This window comes from Nansenia antarctica, assembly GCF_963989245.1.
Source record: "Nansenia antarctica genome assembly, chromosome: 5".
Taxonomy (NCBI): Eukaryota; Metazoa; Chordata; class Actinopteri; order Argentiniformes; family Microstomatidae; genus Nansenia; species Nansenia antarctica.
This window is the reverse complement of record NC_137690.1, coordinates 48,199,496-48,201,563: the sequence shown is the minus strand read 5'-3', so window position 1 is coordinate 48,201,563 and position 2,068 is coordinate 48,199,496. Positions and strand designations below refer to the sequence as shown.

The window sequence follows — 2,068 nt, the reverse complement described above, 5'->3', positions numbered from 1 at the left end:
TTCACTAATTTTTAGTCAGGTACGCCACGCTCAATAATACTCTCTCGCGGGTTGCAAGGCTGCAATTTGCATTCACATTCACTCACTAACACATAACCGTATGATTAATAGACCAACTTTGATATATAGTGCTTGAATAATGCCCATTAAATCAATACGTGAAGTGTTAAGTGAAAAATGGAATGACATAAATATTCCTTGTGCCTTTTAGTGATAGGTATTAGAATGGAATGCTCTTACAGCGTAGGGCTCTTCACGACACGGTTCACGAAGGGCCGTCTCTAGCCATGTGAAGGGGGTTGGACAGCACATTCGTCAGCCTGCTTCTCTAAATGTCACAGACAGCCTAATCTACAGTTGCCTTTGAAGGCGAACTCGGACGCTTTTCTTTTGTGTCCCGGAACTAAAAGGTTGGATTACTTAAAAGACAAAGCAACCTACACCCCCCCCCCCCCCCCCCCCCCCGTAACCACTCTAACCGCTGGTAGAGGCAAGTCGCCTAATTTGAGGGGAAAATATCAAAATGGACAATGTTCTTTTCAGAATTGCTTTTATTACATCAATGTACGGGTACACAGAGTAATATTCTTGGGTTCATGTTCATTCGACATTGGCATTACAGCAGAATACAAAATCAATAATAAAAATAAGCAGGATATGAAAAACAACAATCAACAATCAATAATAGCATCTGATGGTATCTGTTTCTATTGTCTGCCTGTAGAGATCGACGGGGGGTCTGGCCATACCCCTGTGTGCCTTCCAGGGCACCGTGTCCCTGCAGGCCCCCACAGGGAAGACCCTCTCCCTCTCCACATATGAGGTCAGCAGCGATGGCCTGAAGATCTCCCCCCATGCTAAGAAGGTACTGGTGCTGTTCATGGTTCTCCTTGGCGGGCTCGGTCAGAGTCAGGCTGGGGGATGTTAATTTACTGGACTGTTCTTACTGTATATACATAATGTAACATAATATCTATCTATCTATCTATCTATCTATCCATCTATCTGTCTGTCGGTCTGTCTGACGGCTTTTAACCTGTTTTAATCGTAAGCGTAAGTTTCATTCTGTGTTTCATAAAGTGTTCTTCGGCTGTCCTTGTGCAAGAACCCTTTCAAGAACCCTTTCAAGAACCCTTTCCGGTTCCATGTAGAACCCTTTCCACAAAGAGGACTCTACATGGCACCAAAGGGTTCTGAATGGAACCAAACAGTTATTCAAAGGGTTCTACCGCAATAGCTTACAATTTTAGAAACTTAGACAGACAATAATACCATTCTCTGGGTCTCTCTCAAGGTGGAGGTCTACCGCTCCAAGTCCGTGGGCCACGAGCCCAGCGCAGACGACCCCGCCTCGGGAGGCCCCGTCGGGGGGGTGAACGGCGGAGGCGTGGGGGTGGGGATGGAGGTGGAGTTGGGGATGGGGATGGGGGTGGGCGACACCAATGTGAAGATCCACCTGGAGGTGCTGGAGATCTGTGACAACGAGGAGGCCATGGACAGCGTCTCCATCATCTCCAACATCAGCCAGTCCTCCACGCACGCCCGCTCCCCGTCGCTGCGCTACTCGCGCCGGGAAAACCGCTTCGTGTCCTGTGACCTGGGCGAGACGGCGTCCTACTCGCTGCTCATCCCCAGCGGAGGCAACCCCGAGGCGGACAGCATCATCAACATCACCATCCCCGACACGGTGGAGGCCCACCGGCAGAACAGCCGCAGACAGACCCAGGAGAACTCCGGCTACAGGGAGGAGATCCAGCTGCTCAACGAAGCCTACAGGAAGCAAGATGGAGACCACAAAGAATGACTCACATACACACACACACACACACACACACAGGAAACAAGGAGGGGATACGAAGACTGACACACACACACACATATACGGGAAACAAGGAGGGGACCAGAAAGACTGACGCACAAACACACATACAGGAAGCAAGGAGGGGACCGCAATGACTGACGCACACAAGAAGAAAGGGTGGTGCCGGGAAGACTGAGGGTGCGTTCCACACCGGCAGTTGTTCCTTGCGCAGGGCACTGCACAGGGTATTATTCATCCATTTTAAGG

At 49.9% G+C, this 2,068-nt stretch overlaps 1 protein-coding gene across 1 annotated transcript in view; it reads left to right on the top strand.

The window, feature by feature from the left end:
- Positions 1-1,804, top strand: part of LOC308158070 (putative G-protein coupled receptor 149) — a gene marked incomplete at both ends in the record, with an annotated part of 10,290 nt that extends 8,486 nt beyond the window's left edge. Inside the window, 2 exons of the mRNA XM_080531662.1 lie at positions 725-865; positions 1,295-1,804. Of these exons, the coding sequence (XP_080387788.1) occupies positions 725-865; positions 1,295-1,804 (651 nt within the window). The remainder of the gene's footprint in view (positions 1-724; positions 866-1,294) is intronic.
- Positions 1,805-2,068: the final 264 nt, after the last annotated feature.